We start from the raw sequence: 26,464 nt of genomic DNA, 5'->3' as shown, positions 1-26,464 counted from the left end.
TGCATGAATTTGTCACTTGGTATAAAAAAAAAATCCAGAAACGTCGGTGCCAAATAACCACAGAAAGGGTAGTTAATTCGGGAATTTCCATAATTAGCAAATCTGCATTGGATCTGGAATGAATCTGGGTTTTGAGTTTACCCTGTTTTATAAAGAAATATTATAACACTGATTCCAAAAAAATAAATATGCAATAATAAGCAACTACACAAATGTTAAAGTATTATCAACATCTTGCTATGCCTCCCTCAAACACCGTTATAAACAATTAAATATATAACAAACATCCACACAAAATTATTATAACTTTTTTGCATTCAGCACATCACTAGCTACTGGTGCCTGGATCACTTGGGAGCAGGGCACTCGCCAGGAACGAGTAAGAGTGAATTTTGTGCACTATACTAATTGTATGTTTGTGTACATGCTGCTAATTGGTTCTAAACCTTATTTTAATTCCCACTATTACTTTTGGCTAAATAGTTTATATAGTTGTGTGGGGAGTAGTACTTCAGTAGTACACCCTTTTCCCCCCCCCCCTCACACTCCTCTCCCACAACCACACTTCATACACACTCAAAACAAGTATAACAATGATTACTGTATCTTAAAATTGAGGCATGTGCAATGCAGAAAAAATTATTTAAAAATCAAATTACTTTGCTTTCAGTGTACGTTTAAGAAATTAAAAAATATCATTTCTTATTTTACCTTATGGCCTCCAGACGTTCAACAGTGTTAATATCATTGGTTGATTGATGAGATTTGCTAGGAGTTGGAGGTGGTGCCTTCTTTCTTCTGGGAAGAGGTTCTGGAATTGATTCTCTTGGGGAGGCTACAGGCACCGATCTCATCATTTGTAAAGGTGAATGTTTAGGGGCATCAAGACTGGACTGGGAATTTGATCGGGAAAAGGGATGTGGAGATGCCAGTGTACTGTACTGTGAAGGAGATCGAGCTGGAAGAGTTGCAGTTTTCTGTCCCTGCGGTCTAAAGGTACCCAATCCTTCACTTTGCACCATGCTGGCAGGAGAGACTGATTCATATGCAGGAGCTGTATAAAACTCTTGAATGGGAAGGCGAGATGAAGACTGTTGCTGAAAATTGTAACCACTATTTTCAATGCTTGGAGGAAGTTGGTGTAACGAAGATGGCGATGGTTCTTCATGACTGGCATAAGGAGTAGGTGGAGGAATATGGGAGGGCTGGGAATCTAAAGCAGCAGCAGGACCGGCTGCCAGCTGCCCAGTACGACGAAGCATATCCTTGTCATGTCGCATCATTTCCTCTTCAAGTTCAGCTAGTTTCTAAAGTATAACATATACATTATTAATCTAAAGCAAATTTGATTAATGTGATTTATTGATGTTATTACTGTACAGTTCATTAAATGTTAAATAGATGAAGCTCATAAAAAAGGATAAATACAAAAGAACGTTATTTCTCAAATTAGGAATTGATCATTAAAGTTTAATGGCTTAAAGAAATAGTGAAAATAAGAGATTTAGAATTAATTTTATCCCATCACCAAAAGATCAAGTTTCTGATGACCATTCAAAAGTATATTCCAATATGAAAAAGACAACAGTTGAATCAGAAAACTTGGGTTCAGCGAAACAAGTATATATACCGAAGAGTGCACCATAGAGCTAGCACAAGAGGAAACAATCATGCATTTCTCTCCTAAACCCTCTTGACCGAATTACTGATATTTTAGAATTTAGGAATACAGAAAGGCAGTGGAACTGGACAGTTCCTCAGCATCCTAAGCCCTGTTGAGCATCTTAAATCATTGCTAAAGAACTGGCTTTGTATAATTGCCATAAGGAATGCAGTAACTTCCATGACGATGATTATGACGACAAAATAAAAAAACGGCTTTAATTTTTCCCATACTATTTATACACTTAAAAATGTATTCATTTGGTTAAATCTTTAACACCAGGTTTGATATTTGCCTGTGCACCAGCTCATATTAAGGCATCACTTCTACACAATTAAAATTTTACAAAATTAAGCATATGAGCTTTTGCCTTATGTTATAGTACTGGCAGAATTTGAATATGCAGCAATATTTAATTTAGCAAAACCTATTTGATTTTTATACATGTATGCTTTAATTAACTGCCTTCTTTTTTTTTTTTTAATTTTTTAATAAAATAAAATTGATTTATTTTACTTTATGTTTTTCTCCATACTCTGGTCATTGTTAAGAACACTTAAGATTTACTTGTTGTCACAATTTAGTGACACCCTTCTCATCAGAAGTGACTGTCAATTGATTTCTTCTTATTAAGCACATTATTTTATGTCTGGCATCTCAATATTTGTGCCATATACACAGTCACTTAAGAGTCTATTCCCGAGCAGTGTAATGTTTGGAATTTTGTTAAGGTAACCACATACCTGAAAAATCCATGCCTTGAAATAAATGGAAAAATTAAATATTTCACCACAAACAGGGATCTTGGAGGGGGGTACAAATATACAATTATTTTTCCTTTTACTGTATTACTAAGCGTGGAATTTTCAAGTATGAATAAGTGTTATATTACACTCAAAGCAGGAAATTCAGATTCCCCTAAATAAATCTGAATGCTCAAAAGAGAATATATCAACTACTATGCATAACACATGGCAATTTCAACATGGAAAATAAAGTACAGTATATAATGTTCATATAATAGAACATTAAAATATAATTATCCATATTGTATTTAACTAATGTATTTAAGTGACTGAATCCAGCATCAATAAGGATGCCATTTCATAATATAAATTATACTGCCTGTACATATTATATTACCACAAGACATTACTCTAATCTATTTAATTGCTTAAATTTTTGTTTATCATTGTTTTCCCCAGTGCCACTCAGACCATGATGTTCACCTTATACTCTTCAGGATGTGAATTGGTTGATGCTAGAGTGACATCATTGTAGTCGAGAGTACCGCTGTGGGCCACCAAGGGATCAGTGTACTGCTGTCCAGGTTCAGAGGGGAGTTGGCACACTGTCTCAACTGATGTCTGGCTGTCAGTCCTGAATGGTGGCCGAGGTGGTGCCTCCACAATGGTATCGTTCTTCACTACATGATTTTCAAAAACTTCATGTGTTTTTTCAGTGTTAATATTGGACTTTAGAACAGTACAAGAGGAGTCAAAGGAATCGTAATTCATCTGCCAATGCTCTGGGTCTGTGGTCTTAGAGACAGAGTGAGAGCTCTGAAGGACGTTAGTTGAGGCCACGGGAACTCTCATATAAACCTCGGGTTCTCTATCCGATTCAGAGGATGTTTGAAGGTTCTTGGCCTGGGAAGGAAATAGGGTAGAGGTTCTAGTAAATGAACTTAAAGGCTTTAGATGATTTTGTGCAGAATTCTCTAGATCATGACTAACTATGACAGAAGAGTCTTTATTTTTACTAGGAGGGTTTAACACACCAGTATCAGATTCATATAGTTTTGAATCAAGCTCAAAAAAACTTTGACTATCACTAAGAGTTTCGTCTAAATTAAATCTGACTGTTTTTTCATGGCAATTTTTCTTCTGTGACTCTAGAATACTACATATGCCTTGTTCTTCACAACGGGTGTGTTGTGATCCATCACTACATGCACGAGTGACACACAAATTGGTACAAGTGCTATCCAGCTCGCTGAAAGCTGTTACTGCTTCTGGAGAAGGAATATCCTTTACATTAAGGTTAGAGCTGGAATTTGATGAAACAAGTTTAATTGATGAATCAGATGTGTTTGTCTCAACATTTGATGATGCTGATGGCAGAGGCTCCTCAACATAAAGCACTGACAGCTTTTTAGAGGCCAAATCAGAACTTTCACCATCATGTGTAAACATTACTGACCGAGTCTGCAATTGTGGTAAAGATGAAGATAAATAGCTATCAATTTGTGGTGTTGCTTCTGAAGCCTCTGGTGATGTAAAAGTAACACTGTTAGGGGACCGAGATGCAAGTGTAGTCAAATCAAGATTACTTGTGGAATTTGCAAGTGAAGCCTCGGTGATCAAAGACAATGTTTCTGTAGATGACTGTGAAACAGAAACCGAGTTATGACTCTCAGCAAGATCAGACGATACTGACTGTAATTTTGTGGATGACTCTAAGCATAATGTATCTACCAAATTTAAATCATGGTTACTATTGTATGACTGTACAGGTGTCTGAGAAAGATCTATCTGAATCAGCGATGCAGTTTCAGAGGAACAAAGAGCATCTTTGGTTTGCGAGTGGGATATCGCTGCATCTTTCTGTGAATTTAGCTCGACATTGTCCTGTTCTGTGGCTGTACATAAGGTTGTACAACAAATGGGAGGAGTAGAGGTTAGGGTAAATTCGGGTGTATCCAACTGTGAGCCTGATTTTGTTACAACCTCTGGAGATTCAGCCAAGCCTATCATCATAACTTGAGGAGATGAAGGATGAGGAGTTGTAATTTCTGGAATTGGGCTAATTTCTGCCATGGAAAACAAAGGACTAGAGAAGTTATTTTCCTCACATTCAGGTATTGGTGTGAGGCTCGGAACACTGCACTCTGTAGGAGCTAAGGTTAGAGGTGGAGGTGAAAAACAAACATCACTGCCATGAGCACCAGTATTATGTTGCGGGACACCGTTAGATATTTCATCACCTTCGGGAAGTGGGGACATGGGGATGAAGTCACTGGGAGTGGGTAAATTAGCTGCTAAGTAAGCAAATGGTCGAGTAATGTTAGACACAGGTGAAGGAGGAGGCGGGGGAACAGAAGGTAACTCCTGAGAGCAGGAATTCCTGTCTACATTTAACCACTGCAAAATGAACAGAGGAAAAAATAAGCAGTCAGAGTTTACAGAACATAAATACAGTACATAATAAGATTTGATGAACACCTATAAGTTTTGCTTATTATCAAAATTGAAGTATTAAAACCATTTGAAATATGGCAAATATTAATGAAGTGCAGATTAAATATATTCAACTATACTACACTATATATATAAGAAGTTAAATATAAAAAAGATAAAATTATGTAAATGTAAACTAATTTACATCATAATAAGATTTGCAATAAAATATTTAAATAATGTACTGTATTGACTATGATATTGGAATAGTTTTTCTGTAAGAAACCAATGTATATTTAATGAAAACTATTTGTATGGTATTTCTAGGTAAAACAGTGATTGCTTGCTAATACAAATCACCAAAGAAGCCTCTCCCCGCCAGATAGGCTGCTTGAGGGAAAAAAACACCAATCTTGAGAAATGATCCACAAGCCTTGGTCCAGAAACTAGTTTGCTTTAAGATGTTGAGGATGCTTGGGGTTCACAAATCAATCCAAAACTAAGAAAAAAGACCAGAGAAGGGCAAAATAAAACAAAATACTGCCGGAAGAAATGAAAGAACCAAGGCAATCAATCATTGCCGAGAGAGAACAACGTTAATGTTAATGCACCTAACAAACTACCAGATGTGTACCCAAGTTACTTGGGGTTCCGTCAAGTCATGGAGGCAACTAGGGCTTAAACCTCTGCACAACCCCCCCCCCACCCATGGGGAAGATAACATCAGGGTGGAAAAGCTACAAAAGACCTACAAGAAAAGTCTTTCATTACATTCAATACTTGTTGGAAGCCTTGTATCCATAGCTTACCTCCAACACTGCCTCTGCAGAGGATAATGACTTTTCTGAAAGAAACATGAGATCAGTAGCAACAGAAAAGGAAGAGGGGCATCACACCTGGAAGAGAATGGCACAAGAGCAGGGTCTGGTATAGATAGGTATTGGCTGCACACACAATGCCCGAGTGCCACACTGTTGTGCGAGGCCATAGATCATCCAACAACCATGTAGTAAGAAGCCATCACCCTGTTGAACCAACAAGAGCCCTGAACTGATATAAAAGTTGTGGACAATGCAGCCAACAGGTTTAGCTTCCAAAGCAGCTAAAGGCTTCCACCATAGCCAGGCAAAATGACTGCCATAAGGTAGAAAAAGTTCTGGCCTAACACTGGTTTTGGGGCCATCACCCCCAAATCAAGGGAAAAAAAAGCAGTCAAAAAAGCCACACCAACCTTAAAGGAATGAAACCCTGACCCAGACAGTCCATATAGCCCAGAAAATGTGCAACAAAATAATCCGAGGAGGAATCAATACATCAAAACAACTGGGTTATCCCAGGGAGGACGAACATAAGACGCAGAGGCCTTAGGCTCCCAGCTGAAAGGAACAAAACATCAGAACATCCCAAGCAGAACAGAGGAATAGTGTCCCACTGCCACCATAAGGCAGAGTGCAGGTACCAGCCAAAACGGCCACGTCCCACCATCAAGAGTCTCCATTGCATCCCATATACCATTACCAAAAAGACAGCCACAGACTTGGCAGCAGAAGACCCACCAGACAAACACCAGACATCAGGACACCTGAAGATGAAAAGATACATAGAAAACCACAAATGAATGGCTCCCAGATAATGCTCTGAAAAAGATGCGAGCCTCAAAAGATGAAGCTCAGATACTGAGCTTGAAGACCCAGTATCAAAGGCAGACCTGGAACTAGGGAGGAACACCCCATTGGCATAAGTCTCCAGTCAGAAAAACTGTGGAAAATTATGAATTGGAGAGTGAAGAGACAGATAACCCCATCATCTCCAGATCAAGGAAAAAATGGCTACAGCAAATACATCCCAAACAAAGAACAGTGCAACAAACAGAAGCTACTGTATCCATTCAAAAGCAAAGAACACCTGCAGATGAACAAACAACTCGCACTGATGACTCATTGATATCACATTGATGATATTAAAAAAAAAAAAAAACTCATTAAAACCAAAACACAAGGAATCAACATGACACGAGAAAAAATGTTGACAAACTCCAAGAAACCAAAAGCGGAGCAACAATCAAGGCCAGACCCAAACTGGATGAGACCAATGTGACCTACACCAGTGAAACAAAAGAACCATCAGGGTGCAGGTGAAGAAAAACCAGACCACAGAATCCCAAGAAGAACAAGTTCACAGCAGAGCACTCCAAAACTGCTGTTATCTTGTGAATCTGAGATGCATACATGCTGTACAGTATCAGTATTGCTATTTAGCAATATGGCAGTATTGATGTCAGAACAGCTCTACTAAATTAAGCATGTAAATAACTGGGTTAAGGTGACTCACACTTTAGAAGTTTCATTTGCTAAAGTTCCAAAATCGGTTTGAATAGTTTTCTACCATGGGAAAATTATCATTAGAGGACGGCTTTACATTTTTGTTAATTAGAATCCACAAACCTCCGTAGAAATTGAGTATTTAAACAATACTACTTGTAAGAAAATTTTCATGTTAATCACAAAGTATCTTTAAATTCATCACTAGAGTCCCTAAGACATTTAAACCTTGGTCCAATGTTTAAACTACACTACTACTACATGAAAGTCATTATTGTATAATAAATAAACACTTGTAATGTTGCAAACCTCCGTGACAAAAAAACATTGACTATACCTCTTGATATTGCATGTGCTCGTCAATCTCATTCTTTTCTTTAGTTATTCCATTAGCTTCCAAACCATCATCCCAAATGTACTGGTTATGCTGTCGATGTTTTTCTTGCTCTGATCTCTCGAGACTTTCAATTATTTCACGTTCACGACGAGCAATATCCGCTTCATTAAGAATCTGGAACAAGTACAGTATATTATATTTTTATTTTCCATATGAACAGTCAGGTTATTAGACAGAAGATTCATTCACAAATAAACATTAAACTGTTCAGCTCTGTCTTCATGTAAGTACGACCATGATAGTACAATACAGTGCAAGCTCGCTTTAACGCACTATATGGGACCAACCCCAATTCACTGCAGTGAGGGATTCCATACAATTGGAAATGCCTCCAGGAGGCCCATATTTGCGAACAAAAACTTTGAAATCTCAAAACTAAAATGAACCAAAGAATTTGATTTTAAATATGCTCAATAGCTTTCCCAAGATCCCAACTGTTACTTCTAATACTGCATCCTTGTATGAAAATCATTAAAAATGTGTTTTGAAGCCACATTAACAGTCACCAGTCATACCCCTAATATTTCTCTCATTCTATGGGTCGATGTCACTAAGAGAATCTTTAATTTTAACCTATGATATGATAGGCAACTTTTTCACCAGTCTGTGAACTTTGTCCCAACTTCCTAAGCACATCTGCACATCCTCCCACATCAGTGAAGTCTTGTTCATGGAATCGGACGAGTAAATCCGGCCTATAAAGTGGGTGTTCCAATCGGATTCGTAATCCTGAGGTTCCAGGTTCAATCCTCCAGTGGAAGTGGAAACAAATGGGCAGAGTTTCTTTCACCCTGGTGCGCCTGTTCACCTAGCAGTAAATAGGTACCTGGGAGTTAAACAACTGCTATGGGCTGCTTCCTGGGGGGGGGGGGAGGGGAGTGTCATGAACTGGAGCTTAGGGCACTAGTGTCTCGCAGCCCTTCTTCATATCAGGCCCCTCCTTCAGACTTGCCACATACAAAAGTCTTCCAATTTTGGTAGTACTGTATTTAGCATTACAACTTTTCCTCGTATATTTTTTTTTTTGTTATACTGTATGTCTGGGAGCCATTTAAAAAAAATCTCTAAATTTTCTCTATTATGCCAATATGTTTCCCAAGGTATGGGCACCAAACAACTAGTGCATACTTTAAATTTGGTCCAAATAGGTCATGAAAATTTATTTACTTCTCCATCACTGTACTGTACTAGTACTATAATAGTAATCCTTGATTTAAGGTTTTCTGATCTACATAATTTTGACTATCCAGTGAACTTAGAGGCTGAAATTAGATGTTGTTGTTCTCTAAATACTGAAGTAATTGCAAAAAATTAAAAAAAAAAATTATATTGTATACTGTATAACACCACCAAATGTAATGAAATTCCACTTCTGTGCTTAGTAACTCCCTGGAGCTTAGGGCACTAGTCCTTATTCATATCAGGCCCCTCCTTCAGACTTACAGAGCCTACCAGTAACCAGGATCAGACTCTGGTTCTCTCAAGAAGATGAGGGGCACATGTGCAGCTCATTACTGGTATACATATTAAATTATTTGGAAACTTGCATTAAATGAGATTCATTGAGGTTTCTTCTTAACACTTTTGGGCTGTGGGCGAGCGAGCACCAGACCACCCCAAGGTGGGCTGGGCAGTCCACATGAGCAAGTGGTAATACTGAAAATAGTATAATCTTCTTCAATTTTGCCACCTCAATTCTCCCCCTAGGTTTTTCATTTTGGTATCAATGTGTTCACAATAGAATTCCCTACAGGAGTATATGCATATAAAGTACAATAGCCCAGCATACCACCCGCACCAAACCAAAAAATCGGCTGCGCGTTACCTATGAGCGCGCAAGAGCAATAAAATGTTTATACTCTTATTCACTTTGGTCACCTCAATTTTCGTCCTAGGTAATTCATTTTGCTATCAATGTGTTCGCAATAAAATTCCCTATAGGGGTATATGCATATACAGTAATGTCCAAAATCGCGGCATGCCCCACCCACAGCCAAGCCGAAAGCAGGCCATGCATTAGCAAAATTTTAAATTTTTGATACACAGATGCATCATTATTGCACATTTGTGTAATACATTTTCTACGCCATACTGCATCATCCCCGTGCGAAAGTGTTAAGTTGCTCTTCTTTGATCACCAATTTTAAGAGTATTTGAAATATAATTGCAGTATTATTGATTCTGCTTAATACAAATTAACTCAATCATGTAATATGGGTTTTGACAAAGGTCTACATTATAAATTCATTTTTATTCATTGATTTGAGACAGATCTTGGCAAGAAACTTATTCCCATTGGGAATTGTGTAATTGATGCAACTTTCAACTGCACTTCGCCTGTTTCTTATTTCTGTGTTCATATACCATTACTGAAATTGTGTAAAATACATTTAACTTTTAAAATGCACGTTAAATAAATAAATTTAAAACAAAGATAGATACGAAAGTCATATATACACACACATTATCTTATCATATTTGCACAGAGTTGCATCACTTTCGTCCGGTAACGACGCAGCATTGCATCATATTTTTACTGTCGGTAATCTCGGTAATGTCGCAATGCTGCGTCGTTTACTAAAATAATTGTCAAAAATCAGGTTTTTATCCAATTTTTTAGGGACTGGTGTTCAATATATAATATATATATAATATATATATAATATATAATATATTGAACACAATATATAATATATTGAACAAATGTTCAACCCATGTCATGTTCAACATACAACACTGAAGTGGTAAATACAATAAGTTGTATTATTTTGTATATTTTTTTCTTCATACTTTCGCGTATTGTACTGGCAATATTGTTCTTCAATTGGCCCTTATATGCACATATCCATCTAAAGCATTCTATTAGGAACAATTTCATACCTAAATGAGCGCTGTAACACGAAAATTGAGATTAGCAACCGGTAAAAATACTAAACATTTGTGGGCAGGAATTGAGAGTGTAGCTGGAAGGCGTCTGGGCGCTCACTCGCGGCTAACGCGTAGCCCGTCTTCAACTCGTCGGCAGGTGGAGCATGACCACGTTTTTTATTTTATATGCTAATATTCCTCTAGAGAATTCTATAGCGAACTCATTGATACCAAAATGAAAGACCTAGGACGAAAATTGAGGTGACCAGAGTGAAAAGAGTGAACACATTTTATCGCTTTTGCGCGCTCCTGGGTAACTCTTTCGCACTTTCTCTGTTTGCTGCGGGTAATTAGCTGGGGTTTTGGAGTTTATATGCATTGAGTGCTATAGAAAATTCTATTGCGAACACAATGATACCAAATTTAATCTCGTAGGACGAGAATTGAGGTGACAAAGTTGAAGAGAGTATACACTTTTCAGAATTAACGCGCGTTCCCTTGAAACGCTGGGACCCACTATGCATAGTTGAGGGGTGGCGGGCGTGATGCGTGAAAGTGTTAAGCAACTTAAAGTAGCATACGTATTTAGCACTGTTACACTGCTAACTTAATGCACCTTGCTAGTGGGTAGGCAACAGATGGATGTCAGTGGCATGATGTGTTGGGTCAGGGTTTGGTGTACCAAGCAGAGACTCGGGGAGATGTGTTCTTCCAGAAAAGATTTAATGATTCACATTGCAAAAGCATAAGCATATGAGCATATAATCAAATAATAGAATAATAATAATAATAATAATAATAATAATAATATTAATTAAGAGCTTATCAACCCTAACAAGATTATGTACATACCTCATGAATAGAATTTCTAGACACCAAGCTCCGCTCGGCCTCACGCTCCTGCCTCAGAAGATCACTGAGGTCTGGGGGAGGCCTCACTGTTGATTCTGTTTCAAAAAGTGAACATATAGTGTTTTAGAACTTGTTACTATCAACATATACAGCATATAAAAAAGAATAACAAAGACAAATAACAGCCCACTATTCACTATAGCAGCTTTGCAAAAATGTATTTACTTTTAACATTATCTAAACATGTTCCTATTCCTGTATAATTCTGAATTTTTTATTATTTGAATTACTATATCTACCACCACCAGTAATATACAATCATTTATAAATAGGCCTATGCATAAATAAATTCATGTATAACAATTATCAGGTTATATATATATACTGTAAATAATCATCTAATGTATCTTGAAATTACCTATGTACATCATATAAATGTCACCGATTATCTGTAACCATTATTACCCCCCCCCCTAACTGCATATGCAAGTTAAGGTCGATTTCATTGTGTGCATAAAGAAAACTTTCTATATCGCAAAACAGTAGGGAAAACAACAAATTCTCTTCATTTTAGTTTGGCCACAATGAGCTGATGAAATGTCGATGACATCACATTCCAAGGGATGATTTTCTAGTTCATTATTTGTAATATATTTCTCGTCACTAGTATCTTCCTGGTCCATAAAAGTCCTTGCCATTTTGCAAGGTGTCGATGGTTCCTAGCATGGGCATCAGTCAATGGAAGGCGATGCACCCGACATGGTGCCAATTTTTTTAAGCCAGGAAAGAAACTAAGGATTTCAGGATTTTTTCCCTAATATGACTAACGACTGCCAGAGGTCTCTGGTGTTGAATGACGTCCACACAGAATTGCCAGGACGTTTGAGTATTACAGGGCCAATCTAGTCTGCCACAGGTGATAGGCACACTGTCAGTACAGTACTACCTCAGTACTAACATGGCAAGCATGAGTAGCATGTGCAGCAACAGCATCTCTGAGCACCATCATGCAGCTCACGCTACACCATCACTTACAAATAATGAAATAAATAAGAAACTACAAGAATTTTACAATTATAGTGAAATCAATGATCCTGGTGGTGATAGACTATGTACATGGCTCATATCAGTGACAGAATGAACCTGATGGATATGACAATGTTCCCAGTGCAAGGCCTACTCAGCAACCACAGCAAACTGCCACAGAGATTTGATGTGTCTACTTATGTAACAGACCTCATGTTCCTATGGAAAATGAACATGTGGATAATTATTCATTTGCAAGATTTAGTGACCAGAATTCTGATAAATAATAATTAATTCCTTGTGATGAGGGAAAGGCAGCCATCATATTCACATTTATTTCGGCTTACACCGAAGTCCCCCGTCCCACCCCAAAGGTCAAATTACCAACCCTCCCCAAATTACCGATCCAGCCTCACAAGCTGACTTAACTCCAGGTACCTATTTGTTGCTAGGTAAACAGGACATTAGGTAACAGGAAATACACCAAACCATTTCTGTCCAGCATGGGATTTTCTGTTGTGTATAATTATTTCCAAATTAAGAGGGAAAGTTCTCATGACCAAATTCTTCTGTAACAGATTGTCTGAACTTAATTTGAGGTAACATTGCCTTGACAACATAAGTTGTGGAGACTGTTACAATCATTATCATTGGACTGTTAGGCAAGCATTACGACTCCACAAACATTATTTCATCTACCCGTAAATTTGATATCACTCCCAAATCCAGCTTGATTAGCAGGATATAAATATCACTGGTTTTGGGGAAAAAAAAAAGTCCAAGGCTATCACCCTATACCTATATATGTAATATTTTTGCAATTCTTTGTTCTACTATATTCTTTATATCACCTAATAAATATTACACTGTACAGTATAAACAGTATATTTATATATAATACAAGACAACTAGCTATTAAATTAAATTCTCCTGTTATTATTTTCTGTTTACATTCATATACCATACCTACCTTCTTCAATGTACTGTGAAGAGGTACCCAAGAAGTCTGATCTACGTCTCCAAAGTTCCTTTTTGAGACGACGTGTAGAGTTCTCCCGAGTGAAGCAGTCCTAGATGTAGAGACTTAGTCAATAAGAATACAGTTTATCTGTGCTAGAAATAAACATAAGCCTCTAAGAGAGGTAAATATCAAAGAAACCTAATATTGTCATCCACTGTGACAAACATAACACATACATAACGACACCATCATATACTGTATTAAAGCTTATGTAATATTTTTTCTGCAGAATGGCAACAACATATCAGTTCTCCATGAATATTATTAACACATTGCCATATTAAACAAGATGACAGTCCAACATCAATATGGTATAGTAAATATAAATTCATGTAAATATGTTGGCTATGAAACATGATGCCCGATACTTTCACACAAAGACGTAAAGATCACTCCCTGGACTTTATGCTATTTATTTATCCATTAACATTCTAGTCAACAAAACATGACTGCATATATGATATTAAATGCAAAGTTAGTCAAAGAAGTGAAGGTGGAGAGAAATATATGAAATGCAGAGTCTTACAGTGCACTAAAGTGAATATAATATTCAAATCAAATAAAGCTACAGGTAATACAATACTCTACAGGGTTCTACTTTCCTAGATAGCTCCTACAGTCAGACTGATCTACTATACATCATAATTTACCAATAATAATAATAACTATACAAATATTTTGTTCACATGCAAGACAAATTCTATACAGTACGGCAATAAATCAAACTATGTATGGTACTAACAAAATAACATAATACCTAGCAATAATACAACATTGTATATATTATTAATAATATGAATTAAACAATCTACACAAAATACTCATATAATACAACTCATCTTCCTGTTTATATAGTTGTAACACCTTAAGTGGTTGTATTTAATATTTCACATACAACGACAGTCAGTCACGCAAGATATTGGCGGCGCCAGGCTGTCAGCCCTTGGCATTTCAAGTTACACCTTTCAAGTGTTAATTGTCACAGGTTGTAGAGGTCAGGTCGCGTCAGGTGACCTCGCTCTCTGCTAAGCTGATAACTGCAGACGGGTGGCTATGTTTGTTCCATCAAACAAGCCGCTGTCTAGGTGTGGTAGGAAGATAGCCCAGGCTATCTCTTGGTACACAAAGTTTAGCTCCCAGTTCCCCCTTAAAATAACTGTGGAACTGTACATTTGAGATACTGTACATAGATAAATAGACAAGACAGGGAGAGAGGAGCCTTGCTAGGTCTACATAGGCTTGTCTCCCAAGCCAGTGGGGGGACTGCCAGCCGTATCACCCGCTCCTTTACCCATCTTATGCTCAGACTTTGGTGTGTGAGAGTGAGAGGTTGATGTATATTTGGCGATTCCATTCCATTCAAAGCTGGTTTTCTGGAGGGGTCGAATAGTGGCTCCCTATAGCTAACCACAAAAAGAGAAAATGGGACTTTTCTCATTTAAGTATGAATGGGAGAAGGGAGTAAGAAAGATCAAACCCCTGAAGAGGAAAGACCAGGATGGAAACTCAACCCAGAACAACACACTCAACAGGAACCGGGAACACTAACTAGATATCGAGCTGCCAAGACCCTTCAACGAACCGTCAAGTAATCTGGGGCCTTTGCAACACCAGACAGAAAAGATCTTGCAGGTGGAGCAGAGCTGCTAGCAGCAGAGAAAGGAAAGCTGACCGAGAATCCCACATCAGGACCAAAATAGTCTGAACCTGAGATGGCACTAACTGGGGATTACTCTAGTTTACTAGGAACCTGAACCCAGCAAGCTGGGAGATGACCAGTTCGTGGCTTGCATTAATGTGGACTGGCTGGCATGCCAAACCAGTCAGTCATCAAGGTTGGTCAAAACGTGAACATTCAAAACATGCATCTGGGTAAAAAAAATACCCATGCTAACCATGGAGAAATCTGAGAAGCCCAACTCAAGCCAAAGGGAGAATTGATCACAAAACCAAGTGGATGTGAGCAAAATAGGTCATGCAAATCCGAGACGGCCCTCCACTGTGAAAGAACCCATTGAGGGACTGGAATGAAACAACTGCAGCAAGAATGTACAAAAATATAAGTTTATTTAAAGAACTTGCAAACTAATGCACAGGAAGCAACTTTACTGATTGCTGTCATCAAAAGCTAATACTGTATATAAGATACACTCTTGAAATTCTCTCCAACTGATCACGCGGCAACACTCATCGACATTCCTTTCTTAACACTTTTAGACAATCAATCATCAAGACTTGGCTATCTTTTCACAACCAGTAACATGGAACTTGGAATCTGACCATCACCGTGGTTCCTGAGTATTCTTCTATATACTCGGAACACTTCATTAATCACAAATAATGACATGCACACAAGCTGGCATGTGTGATGTGTGGTGACAAAGAGGGTGACATACAGTCACCCTCTTTGGCTCGAATGACATGATATTGCTTGTAATTACAGTATCACTATTACTGTCAAACTTGATACCATGTACAAACACCCATTGCAGGTCAACAGCATCAATAATTCAAAATGGAGTACTGGTACTTCTGCATACTGGTCCATGTTGGCCTTCACAGCTCATACACACTCAGCTAACTTAGATCTAAACAGTTGGCTCCTTGAGGTAGCTTGCTATTAGGCTGACATGCTGGTCTCTTTGATTTGTATTGACTGCATGTATCTTAACAAGATCCCTCACACACATGGGCCTGATAATGGGCATGTGGCAAGTCAGCACAGGGGTGGTGCAAAAAATGCTCTGAGGAACGTGGCAACACGAGTTGCGCAAGGTGCGGGTTTCACCATTGATACATGCAGTTCATCACATCGGTTCATATGTGGTTACCTTATATGGTTCACACATGGGCAGCTAACAAGAAGACACGTGGCAGACACAGAGTCATGGTTAGAATTTATCTATCTTTCAAATGACTTTAGGCATGTCATGCTTCAATTTTCTACCACTTGCACTTGACAAACTGTACTGCAAACTCTTTACTTTTATTGATCAGCTTTTATTGGATAACAAATGTTGTCCAAGGTTATGTAGATATTGCGTTTCGCGATTTTAGCATACCTTCAAAATTTTATGATGTGTGGTATATCTCCATTGTTTTAAGTATCAGGAATAACATCAGCATCTAAACTTTGTCCACATATCACATTTAGGGCTTTTAATGTTTTTTGCAATTCTTGATGAATACAGAATTCCAGAAATCTAGGCCTTGTGTGAAGTGTATGGCATTCTGTCCACAGTTATTTCAAAGCTCAGTGGGGTTAGGGTGACATCCGATACATAATTCAATGTTAGTATCAGTCGCAAAGAATCCAATTGGATAATTCTTTAATGTCTTCAGGGGTTTACTGAAAACAATCGTACTATATTCTCAGTATTTCACTTATTTCTTTGCTGTCATCTGGGACAGTTCTATCTCTTGAACAAGGGCTAGATGTAGGTTTTAGTTCTAGATTTTGCATCAGAGAAAGTATTTTGTGTTCTTTATTACACTGGTCTTTAAATTCTATCTTTGCCTCTTCTGATTTGTATATGATTCTTGTAGGTTTAGCTTGATCATTTCTATTTCTCTACATAGCCTCCCTTGTCATTCTTGGGACAAAGTGGAGTATTTAATTTGCCCTGCAATTTGTTTTCTTCACCTATAGAGGGGTGATTCTCATTCCAATTTGCATCATTTCTCTTTGTTTTTTTCTTAGTAGTATGTGACTTTAGCATAATGCTAGTGCTACTGTGCCTATTTTCTCGAGGCATGATATAGGTAAGCATTATTTAGCTATTCTTGTTTTATTAGTTCCCATTCAATCAGTTTATTAATAATACTGAACTTGTGTGATTTCTTTTCTAGTTAGTTCTACTATCTGCTGGTTTAAGGCAAACCTGTCACACATCCATACGGGGCCCATGTCTGTGACTGTATAATTAGACTGTTTACTGGGATTCACTCCGATGTAATAGTACTTGCTACAATTTCCATTGTAGGTGCTGTAAATTGAAGTCACCACGCAAGATGATGATTGGGGTTGGGTTTGTGAAGTTTTCTAAACAGGATTCTATTTTCATTACTTGGTCTTTAAACTGCCAAGGATTTGCATCTGGTGATTTACATACATGGACAATCAACACCTTTAGGACTAATACATTGATTATCATCACTTCCACCATATCATTTATAAGGTTTAGCAACTCAATATAGAGGAGTGTTTAATGTACAGGCTGACCCCACCCTGAAGCCTGCGAACAAATCCACAAGGGCCGTGATGAGGGTTTGAACCTACGTCCGGGATGATCCCGGATGTGCTCGAGTCGATTGCACCACAACATGTTCAAAAGAATTGCAACTTTGAGTGCTACTGCCCTCAATGTTTTTGTTCACTGGATTTGTTCATTTGGTGTATCACACTATTGTGATTTCTGGGTGTACTGAAGCCTGTGTTTCCTGTCACATCTGAAAAGCTTGTATTCTGGTAGAATAAAATGAAGAAGGTAGAAGAAAATGAAGAATAAAATGAAGAATGAATAAAATGAAGCTAAAGACCAGTGAACCTATCAACATCAAGGGCCCAAGACTTTTCAACACACGCCCCGCTACACATAAAGAGCATAACTGGCCGACCCCCTCACAGTGTGCGAGAGAGAACTCGACAAACACCTCCAAAGAATACCTGATCAACCAGGCTCTGATTCATATGTCAGGCTGCAAGCAGCGACATCCAACAGCCTGGTTAACCAAGAGGCCTGGTCGGAGACCAGACCATGGAGCCATTGATCCCCGTAAGCTACACAAGGAAGGTAGTGGTATTCATATTTCACTGCCATTGTAATCCTTTGAGATTTTCAGTTAAGGCTGCAAACACTGCATTTCCTTCATTTAGGAGGCCAGCCATAAAATGGCCTTTGTTTTGCATGTGTTTTTTACCCTGAATGTTGGCAAATACAAATGATGTTATCGTATCTATGAAAGTTCTGGTTATTTAACTGTGTTAATATCTGTGGTTCTGGTAAAGGTGCCAATGTGTTTTTGTCATCTTCCACCAACTCACTCAAATACTAGTCTTGTTATTTCTAACAATTCGTCTTCTCTTCCTCTGACAAAAAAAAGATCTCCCTGTTATGAAGAGTTGGGACTGCTTTAGTAGCTCGCTTTTCTGACATTTAGCTGGTTTTATTCGCCTGGCTTCCCCTGATACAGAACTTATAGTAGTCTCTTTCAGAACATTTTTTTGTTATTTAGCAAGCTTTTACAGTACTGGGTGGGAAATTTTACAAATTTTTTGAAAAATTTATCTGTACTCTATTTGAGCATAATTTCTACCATTTTTCTGGTGCTCATAATTGCATATTCCATTAGTCCTTCCTGAAAGCTCATATTTGCATATACAGTACAGTGCTCCATGTATAATGATGTTGATATGGTTTCAAGTTTGTATTTCTTTTTTCTTCTTGTCTTACGTGCTTTGTGTATTGGCTCTGCTGGTAATTATGAGCGTAGATGCTATGGAGTCCTTTTGTTGCTCAGTCTCCTTTGGCCTTGATGGATTTGTGCTCATACCTTGTTTACTTCTATCAGCAACCAAAGTACTTACATATATCTGATTTCCTATGTGATCATATACCTGGGTGAGTATGAAGCTGTATTTTCATGACAGTTTATCAGTGTGTTCACCTATCAGTGTGTGTGTTTGGTACCTCCAGTACCTGTTTGCCTGGTACAGTACCTGTGTATCCAGTACTATTTGTCTGCAACCTTTTGAAGTTTCTGAGTAGGCAGTCAGGAGTGTGTCACTATCATCTCAAGGAATATTTTTCAGAATTTCAACTACCTTCAGGAAGGTGGAATTATCCTGGTTGCCATGTTTGCCCAATCTTTTTTTTTTTAATTATATGGCATTTGACACATTAACTGTGTATGGCTGAAGAACACTTCTAACAACTGTATTTGTTCTCTTGTAGTAATCTTTTCAATAGTAGGCAAGTATTGCCTACTATTTACTGGTGGTAAACAGTGGTGGTGGTCACAGTATGGGCACTAGATAATGATGGTTTTGAATATACAGTATTTTGTTTATGTGGCTTGTTCTTTTTTATTTCCTTTTTCTAGCATTATCCTGATAGGGTATGCAATATAATTTCTGTATCTGAATACATTTCACTTAATGGAAATGACAGCATGGAAATAAGGGTGGACCTGTTAGACTTATGACCCCCTCACACTCGCTCCCTCCTACACATTAACAAAACACCACTTTTTTTTCCACCACTTTATTCATTTTATTTATTATTTAATTATGGTTTTTCTATATTTATTTGTGTTACAATAATATTAAGCACTTAATGGACAACAAGGAATTTTTGATGATCCAACGGTGAGGAAACTTAGGTTGCCATCATACAATTTATGGAAATGATGATTCCTCATGATTTTTTCTGCTGTAGTGTATTCCAAAATTAAGTGACACACTTATTGTTTCTATGTGTTGTGTTCATAAAGTGATGCACTTTATGGGATCAAAGATTGTGTTCAGTTTCTTAATCACTAACATCCTGAGGTACTTAATATTTTGCACACATAAACGTGTGTTTGCTACCCTCACACACACACACACACACACACACACACACACACACACACACACACACACACACACACACACACACACAAATAACAAACAAGTAATTTTAATTGGTAGAAACTTGACAAAGTATAGCTAACATTAGTACAGTACATAAACAAAAAATGTCAACTTAAAAATAGGTAAATGGTGTACACCTACATACCACCCCCCATTTCTATCACTAATCCAAAAGTTTCATGCTCAATATATGATGCATCAATAATTAACTAGCAATAACAATGACAAAGGAAATGCCTCTGGGGTTGTAAGAAAAATAAGAAAATACAGTGCAGGAAACAGTCTTACACATAAATATTAGAGAGAACAGAAAACACCAATAAAAGTTTGTAATATGTACTGAATATTAACAAAACAGTCTTACTTTAGGACCATAACTAAAAGACCCCATGTAGACGGTGCAAATCAGATATTCTAACATTAACAACTGCTGCCAGATTTTTAGAACCTTGTGCACAGTTTAACAATGTGATGTAAACAAGTGTCAGGAAACAATAGTGCATACAAGAAAAAATCTATAGTATTCTAGCTTGCATTATATTGTTTTGAAATGAAATTTTATTTACTTAATCTTTTATCACTAGGTAGAGCAGCAACTTCCCAGGTATAGTACCGGTATATCAAAAGTTTCCCCAAGTTGATAAAGATGAACTTGACCAATGCCATGACATACAATTCTACTAATTCTATTCAAATGGAGTACATATTAACTCTACCTAGAGCAATAGGTCAAATGACAGAACCTACACCAGCAGTATACATTAAATACAACATTGTAAATGTTTTGAATCATTATATTTTGGCACTATACCCACCTCTTCCTCAGTTGGAAGACTTTGTGGCTCATCTGATGCATCGATGTCAGAATCATCATCAGGGGGAGGGGGAGGAGGGGGCTCCGAGGGTGGGGCTGCCTGGGTAGGGCCGTCCGTCCACGTCACGTCTAGCACCTGAGTAACCCATGGCACAGTGCCGGAACCATTCATGCATTAAATGCTATTTAGGTATGCTGCGACACTATGTTTGTTGCTCAAGAGAATTTTAACGGTTGTTAAGAGGATTGTTTCCAAGAAAAACCATTTGTATACAAAACCTATGGAAAACTACAAGAATATCGTATCATAAAGACCTATATGAGTACTTTAATTCTTATACTGTACTAAAATTACGTGTGTTAATAAATCATTATTTATCACTAGCTAGTCAGATAAAATTTAAGGATTAATAGAGCACCATCTAAAATTAAACGTGTTAGTTACAAGAAATGATACAAACATTCACTTCTTGGGTAATGTGATTAACTGACTTTGCCCGCTTTTTTTTTTTTAACAGTAAGAAAAGTGTTTTAAATGTTACCATAAAACACTAATTTACCATATATTGGATTTCTGTTTGCACTATTCACACAAATTGGCTTAAGAGAAGAAATAATCATGACTTTTGCAATCTTTTATAAAATTGAATGTATTCTCATATGTTATCTTACACATTGTGAGCATAGAACATGAAAATATTCTGTAATAGTTATTATATTTCTCCCTAATATGCCAGATTAGTCAACATATGAGTACAGTACATGTATGTAATTTAATTTTAACTTTAACCTTTACACTGCTCCAAATCACTATTTTGAAATTTTTCCCATTTGATTTGTTAGCTAATTTTAATCATGTGCACCTCGATGTAGTACTTTTAAATAGTTGCACCGTTTAAGGATTAATGATTCCTGGCACTTCACACCCACTAAGGTGTGAATTACCACCCGTTTCTAAAGCATCAGTATCACAGAATGAATACACCACCAAAGGGGTTCTTCAGTGCCACACACAATACTGCCAAAGCCTATATACTGTGATGTAAATGTATAATTTCCCACCAAGCAGCAGCAGTAAAAAATTGAATTCTCATTATCCTCAGACGAATCTTCATCTTCCAGCACATTTAAATGTAATACCATCTTACCCTTGACCAGCTCTGCTCCTTGCCAGTTTCCAGAGCATATTATTATGTATTACCTAATTTTTTTCTCTCGCTGGCCCATTAGAAGCTATTATTGACAGAGGTGTTCATAAAATTCTGATAAACTTGCCAATTTTAAGTACTGTAGTATTGCACATTATATATGCCAAATTTACATTCAATAAATATCTTGCAGATTGGATGTAGTAAATTAAGTGTAAAAGTAATTTTTCTTAAATTAGATTACTGAAGATTACTGAATAAGATTGCTAAAAAATGCAATATGCTGACAGCACATAAAAGCTATCGTTTAATGATATAAATTCCATGTAAGGTTAAAAAAAAAAAAAAAAAAAAAAAAAAAAAAAAGGTGGTGGTCCCTTGCTGTAACTAATAGTGTCGCTGCATACCCTCAAGCATACCCATACCACACATGCACAAGTTCTTATAATATACAAGTTAGTCACCATCACCCAAGATTCTGTTCAAAGATCCTCTGTTCTTGCCCATACCTGAGGATTCAAGCACCAATTCTTTTGTAAAGTTAGCATAGAAGAGTGACAGTCAAAACATTTTATGAAAAATAGTAATAATTTGCCTTTTAAGTCAAACTCAACAACTACTTGGTTTATATAAGCCAAAGTCATCAGTGCTTGGGGTTCAATGCATGCCTAGATAATCCCAAAAGAAAGCAAATTGGTCCTCCGTCAGTTGTTTTAGTTGCCAGAGTAAGTGATAAATCTAACTACAGTTAACCGAAATCAAACAATCTCCTCACTACGGTAACATCAGCTAATCTTTTTAGATGCTATTTTAAAGTTACATCCCATGATTATTTTTTTAATGGTTAACATTTAATTTGTTAGTATTGTTAACTGCATATATTTTTGAAGCATTAAAAGCAGTTTCCATCCCTTCATGCCAGCTTACAGCTGATAAAGTGCATTATTATTCTCAATAAATTACAGTCAATATATCACACAAAATGTATCAATGTTCTTATCTGACAACCTAGTGAAATCAAAGGACATTTAGTTATTATTTCAAGTAAGAGAACAGTAACTGAAGAACAGAATAAGATTACCGAAGATCTATATTAGACAAAGTCATTGTCTTATGGAAATATTTTAACAACAGTCATCCAACAAGAAGAATAATGTTCTCAATAAATGACAATACTATATAACAAGAGTTCATTGGAAGTTTAGAAAATTGTTCTTAACGTCTCTTTCCAACATACCTCAGGAGTGTCGAGAAGAGGACTGATGGAGGCTGTCATCGCTGGGGATGGTGTCGGCTTGCCTTGTTCAATATTAACTTTCACCTCCTCCCTCACCTCCTCAAGAGTTTGGTAATGATGATCAAATGCATCTTTGCTTTCACTGTGATCATCATCACCAACCTATGTAAAACAATCAATGTGGCTATGAAAATAAATTAAGTTAGTGAAAGAAGTCAAGAAGTAAAATATGATAACTGTACTGTAATACAGTACAGTAATAGTACTGTGCATTCTGAACAAGCCTTCACCTGGGACTGGAATACGATTACTAAAAAAAGATCAAAATTGGGATTAGCCTTTGTAATAGCTAACGACGTCAGTGCTTGAAAACCCTGTCTATAAAAGCACATAGTCTACAAAATTATATTAAAATTTAGTAGACTGGTTCACCTCAGTTTCTCACAGAAACACTACATAAGGAAATTTAAACAAGGTACTATACCTCATCCACGCTTTTACAATAAATCCTATTTTTTCTACTAGTCCCTATTTCTTACCTCCTACTGTTCTACTTGAATATTCTAGGAGGCACCATAATCATCTTCAAAGTGCAATAGTAAGTGGTAAGTACTTTATTCACATGATGGCCAAATTAATGTATAGTGGTCTTTAGTAAATGTTTCAGGGGCTCATACTGCACTGTTATTTGAATGTTTTAGCAAGTGTATTTGAGATTTGCAAGTTTATATTCCCCTGAACAGCGACCACCATTTCTAGTACTCATTTCTAGTACTAGCCTCAAGGAGACAGGAAACTGGCCGCTTGTCAAAAGTCCTTCCGTTAGTCTCAAGATTTTGTTTACAATGCAAATGAGCTTATCGTCAAATAACCTGGTCTTTACGACTAGTTTGAATCCATGTTTCAACAACATTCCCAGACAAAATTACAGCAAAGTAGAAACAATGAGTTGTGTCAGAAACTGGTTATGTGCATTAGATGTACATACAGTACTGCTGTACATTATAGGTCTATATACAGTATGTAACTACAGTTATCATTTTTGTCAGTTATGTGTACATAAATCTAAATTATTTCAACAGCACTACATTGTGTAACCTAACAAGTGAAGCAACAAAAATAAAACCAGATTCGTCTCCCTTGCACTACTGTCTGCAAATCTTGTGTCTGGCATTACACACACACAGACCCCCCACCATCCAGCTTCCGTTTGTATCCCAACAGTCAGAAGCGATGAAGATTAATGTATTTTTCTTACTTTTTCTTGCTTTTTGTAAGCAAATGTTCCATCCCCTTGTGTTCCCTCTTCCTAATGCATCCCCTATGTTCCCTCTTCATGATCCTCCATCTTGTATTTTCCCAACTTATTTTTTTTGGTTGAGACTGAATGTTATAACATCTACAAGTTTTGTACAGTATATGCTCTTGAAGTTACCCTGTTTGCACACATTTCTGGTGACAGATTTGGTATGATATCCACTCGTTGATTTTTTCCCCTTTTCTGACTAGAATTTACTTCCCTTTCAGATTATTTGATTCTGCCAGCCTCCTTTTCTAATGCTTCTATCCTTATCCCCAATGCCTTGCATTTGTTAAGGTCAAAACTCAAGTAGCCACCACTTGTCCGACATTTTCCTCATGGAACTGCAAGCCATAGGTGATTGAAGCCAATCAGTGTACACTGTGCTACTACTAACTTTGCAAAAACTTGCTTTAATACAGAATAATTTCAAATTAATTTGAATAGATGAAGGTGTATGTATTATTGTATTGTAAGCACTCAAAAGCTGTAATAAATTTCTTACGTCTTTATGAAAAATGAGTATCTTCAATCATGATGCAAATGTTTTGTAATCTGTCACTGAAATACAATCGGTTGTGATTTTTGTTACCAAAAACTTCCAAAAAGATTCAATATAAAGTGTATTTATCATGAATGTGCATATTTTTGTAAAGCAAATATTATAATAAATATATTATATTATACTGTAGTTCATATGGCTAATATTTACATAGCAAAATTTAACTGATAGGTTCTGATGCCACTGACATGCAAACACTGGTAGTTGAAACAATTGTTTGAAACCGTTTTAAAGTAAAATGCAACTTTTGAAAACTTATTTTTCTTTTTAAATAGTAGGCTTGTATACAAGCAAAACTCTAAATACACAACAATAAATATTGGAGCTTTAAGTCCTCAGCTTTTTATCAACAAATTCATAAAATATCTTTGATTACCTTCTCATATATATTCTCATACATTGGCTCTTCGGTAATATTTTCGTAGATATTTTCAGGGCAGCCAGATGAATCTTCATATGAACCTCCAATTGGTTCATAATCACTGATAACCTGTATAAAATTAATGACATCATAAGCACACACACACCCACACACAAACACATGCAAATGATATAACAACATGGACAGTGTATGGTTACAAGACAATTTCCCAAAAATTAAAAGACTAAAAAAACAAAACAAAAACGGCAAATTAAAGATGCATTACAAAACCAACCTCATTAATATCATCATCAGTATAGGGTTTAGCTCCCTCAAGTGAATCATCTTCAAGAGTTGGGGAAGGAGGCAGGGGGTCTGTGGGAGCCTTATGGGTGGGAGAGCCTAAGAGAGGAGTCTCTTCAAGTTTGGAAGCAATTTCAAACACTTGGGCATTCACCTGTTTGGAATTAATATGCAATTCATAAATTTCTTTAGGACAAAGAATAAGATGCAATATATACTAAATGATGAGGTTCTTTTTTTTCCAGCTACTGTACTATAGTTTGATCTCCTAAATCTACCATCAAGGGACTTTCTTAAATAACTATCATTTTATGTTATTGTAATAATTAATATTATTAATACCAAAGAAAGCAGACTCAAACCTGCCTATGTTTAAAGAAAATGAATCGGTTTTGTATTTTCGCATTCTGATCATGATAAATCATCTGTACTCCGACAGTAAATGTTCCAATGATAAAACGAGTCATCCTATTGCAAAATTTTCGGTTTTCACTTCCCTTTTCACTTTTTCACAGCTATTCTATTTGCATCAGCCAATCCCAAAACATGTGAAAATCAGTTATTGTGTGGACAGAGCATATCTAGGGCATGAGTGGGCCAACCAGAACATCCTGTTCACCCATGAGGCCTCACATGCAAAAAAAATTTGTATATTCAGTATTGTTAAACAATGACAAACTTTTTTGTATAGATATACTCTAGCAAATTCATTTGCAAACATTACCAAATTTATAGTTATAACCCATTAAATATAGTAACATGAAAATGTAAAATAAAT

At 36.9% G+C, this 26,464-nt stretch overlaps 1 protein-coding gene across 18 annotated transcripts in view; it reads right to left on the bottom strand.

The window, feature by feature from the left end:
- The window catches only part of LOC123757969 (smallish), a 174,472-nt gene that overhangs the window by 12,091 nt on the left and 135,917 nt on the right, over positions 1-26,464 (bottom strand). For 14 of the 18 annotated variants that reach the window (XM_045742025.2, XM_045742055.2, XM_045742015.2 and 11 more), the window contains 9 exons: positions 25,679-25,840; positions 25,399-25,512; positions 23,161-23,322; positions 20,777-20,911; positions 13,277-13,376; positions 11,281-11,375; positions 7,501-7,674; positions 2,893-3,312; positions 712-1,307 (listed from right to left, as the gene is read on the bottom strand). In XM_045742025.2, the coding sequence (XP_045597981.1) occupies positions 712-1,307; positions 2,893-3,312; positions 7,501-7,674; positions 11,281-11,375; positions 13,277-13,376; positions 20,777-20,911; positions 23,161-23,322; positions 25,399-25,512; positions 25,679-25,840 (1,958 nt within the window). The remainder of the gene's footprint in view (positions 1-711; positions 1,308-2,892; positions 3,313-7,500; positions 7,675-11,280; positions 11,376-13,276; positions 13,377-20,776; positions 20,912-23,160; positions 23,323-25,398; positions 25,513-25,678; positions 25,841-26,464) is intronic. The other 4 variants (XM_045742126.2, XM_045742106.2, XM_045742143.2 and 1 more) reach the window with 4 other exon arrangements.

This window comes from Procambarus clarkii, chromosome 22 (genome assembly GCF_040958095.1).
Source record: "Procambarus clarkii isolate CNS0578487 chromosome 22, FALCON_Pclarkii_2.0, whole genome shotgun sequence".
Taxonomy (NCBI): Eukaryota; Metazoa; Arthropoda; class Malacostraca; order Decapoda; family Cambaridae; genus Procambarus; species Procambarus clarkii.
Note: the sequence above shows the minus strand (reverse complement) of the source record. Positions and strands in the feature narration are given on the sequence as shown.